At 50.8% G+C, this 2499-nt stretch overlaps 1 protein-coding gene across 1 annotated transcript; it reads right to left on the bottom strand.

Annotated features, from left to right (window-relative positions):
• Window positions 1-574: 574 nt before the first annotated feature.
• Window positions 575-1390, bottom strand: LOC145402023 (uncharacterized). Its single transcript, XM_080274124.1, has one exon. It carries the CDS (start codon window positions 1373-1375, stop codon window positions 575-577), a length of 801 nt encoding a protein of 266 aa, XP_080130250.1. The 5' UTR covers window positions 1376-1390.
• Between the last annotated feature and the right edge of the window lie 1109 nt (window positions 1391-2499).

Genomic DNA, 2499 nt, shown 5'->3' on the forward strand with positions numbered 1-2499 from the left:
CCTTTTCATTATATATTCCATTACTTTTCTTTGCTGAGGCTTTCCTGCAACTCATTTTTGAAATCCATCTCAAACCTAATGATTATCAAATAATTATATATATATGTCTGATTAGCATAATATTAATAAATTCACCACGATGATGCCATTTGTATTCTCCTTCTGGTATCCCCAGACGATTTATTCAGTTTAGGCAATATTAAAAGTGGGAGGATTAGAGAAAGCATTCATGACCATCATAAAATCGTCTGGTAGTAGAAGAATAAACAACACTTGGATGTCATCGTTGGGAAGGGGTTAAGTAAAAAGCTTTGGTAAAATAGATTTGCAGGTAAAAGAAACATCATGCATTGGGGTAAGGTTAGAAATGTACTCACAAAAAATACAGCACTTAAACACGTCTTACAGCATAGTCACACAACATTAATTTACACTGATCTTACAAAATACTTACACATGATGCAATATTTACACACGTTATACTATATATTATTTACATTAAAGCTGTGGAATGCATAAGGCACGAGGAACTCTTTGACGGTGATGATGATGACAACTGGGTGAGTGGCGGGGTCTATCTGCTCATAATGTCAGCGATGGAGAAGCCTAGTCTCTTGGGTGGATGGACGACGACAGGCAGCTCCTCGTCCTCCTCCGTCACTGTCTGCATCACGTCGTCTTCTACCACGTCGTCGTCGTCACAGTGAAGCACGTCAACGACCTGGTCGTCCTGCTGGGAGTGGGCGGGTGAGGGCGTAAGGAGTGGCGAGGTCTGGGTGGTGTCCTGAGGCTTGTGCACGGCCATGGGAGTGTCGTGGGCGTGCTGAGCCTTGTGCACGGCCAGGGTTCGTGCCTGACAGAAGCCCTTGCCACACACCTCACACTTGAAGGGCTTGTCCTTACTGTGGATGTACTTGTGGTCGCGCAGGTGGTCCTGTCTCCTGAAGGCCTTGCCGCAGATGTCGCAGGGGAAGGGCCGCTCGTCCGTGTGCGTTCTCTCGTGGATCAGCAGGTTGTAGCTCTTGGTGAACTCCCGCTGACAGTACTTACAGATGTACCGCTTCTTGGGTCTACTCAGCCGACCTCCAGGAGTTAGCAGCAGACGGTTTAGGGCCAGGTCTCCGGCACCCAGGGCCGCCCAAGGCAGCTGACTCAGGGGTCCACACCCCTGCAGAAGTCCCATTACCCGGGGATCCACTCCCAGGGGCGGCCTCGGCGCCTGCTTCATCCCATCCATTGTCGGCAGGAAGGGCAGCGTGTGGAAAAGTGGGAGAGGCGGTGGCTCTCTGGTGAGCGGTGTGAAGGCGGAGGCGAGGGGGGCCCCGGGTGGACACTTTGCGCCGAGGCCTGGCACTTGAGGGGGGGTGGCCACCATGACTGCGTTGCGCTACGTCACCTCACGAATAATGTCATGTTGGTGGCCTCGCAGACTTTATAGCGATGGGAAGCGCCGGGGGCCGAGGGGCCGACCATTGGCTGCTGAAGAGCAATGGGGAGCGGCGCTACTGGTTGTAGGGCAGCGGAGGGTGGAGCCAGGGCGTATAACGGAGGTTTTCATTGGCTGGAGAGAGGAAGGGAGGCGGAGAGGAAGTCGCGCAGTGGGCTGGGGGTGTGTCCGGATGGAGGCAGGCGGCCCTCTACACTTACCTACCTCCACACCCGCCGGCTTCCCTCAGGTTCCAAAAATCCACATTTTCCCACACCCTGTTTACATTTACCACACATTACACCACATATCACCCCTAAAACATTATTCCCAAATTCTAGGCACCACAGAATTTCGAAAAGACATTGCTCCAGGTCGACATTCCAGGTTAACCATGAGGCACGGCGATCCAATTTTATATCGGCACCGGCTGCACGCACGAGGATCAGAGATGGTCAGATAAGGGTATGATCTTTTCACCTCTCAACCACACACCCTCATCTTAGCCCCGCAGCATCTATCCATACCTCTTCTTTACCTTCCTCCTCCCATCTCTTCTCCCCTACCCTCTTCTCCCTCTGCTTCATCTCTCCACCCTCCTCTTTCCTCCTCCCTTCATCCTCCAATTCCTTCTTAACTCAGACCATCTTTTACCTTTTTTTCTCTCTAACTTCTTCCCCTTACCTATTCTTCCTTCTGTCTTCCTACCATTTCCTGCCTCTTTCACCTCCCCCCCCAAGCCTTCTCTCTTTTCTCCTCCCTCCTAACACTATCTCTACCACATCTCCCCTCTACCTTCCTCCACTTTTCCTCAACATACTCTTCTTCCTCACTCAGGCACGCAACTCCTCTTCATCTCTCATCCCTATTCCTCCGCGTTACCTTACTCTCCCCATTTCTTCCCTCTGCCTCAACCTCCTTCCCTTCCTTTAACCTCCCCTTCACTCTAACTCCCACCTTTTATCGCATCTCTCCATTCTTCTTCCCTCTTACTTGTTTTAGTCTCCAGTCTCCCTCTCCTCTCCTCTCCTCTATCTCTTCTTTCTTTTATTATTCTTACCTAACCTTTTACT

This window comes from Coenobita brevimanus, chromosome 6 (genome assembly GCF_032717465.1).
Source record: "Coenobita brevimanus isolate Jiangsu-jjx chromosome 6, ASM3271746v2, whole genome shotgun sequence".
NCBI classification, from domain to species: domain Eukaryota; kingdom Metazoa; phylum Arthropoda; class Malacostraca; order Decapoda; family Coenobitidae; genus Coenobita; species Coenobita brevimanus.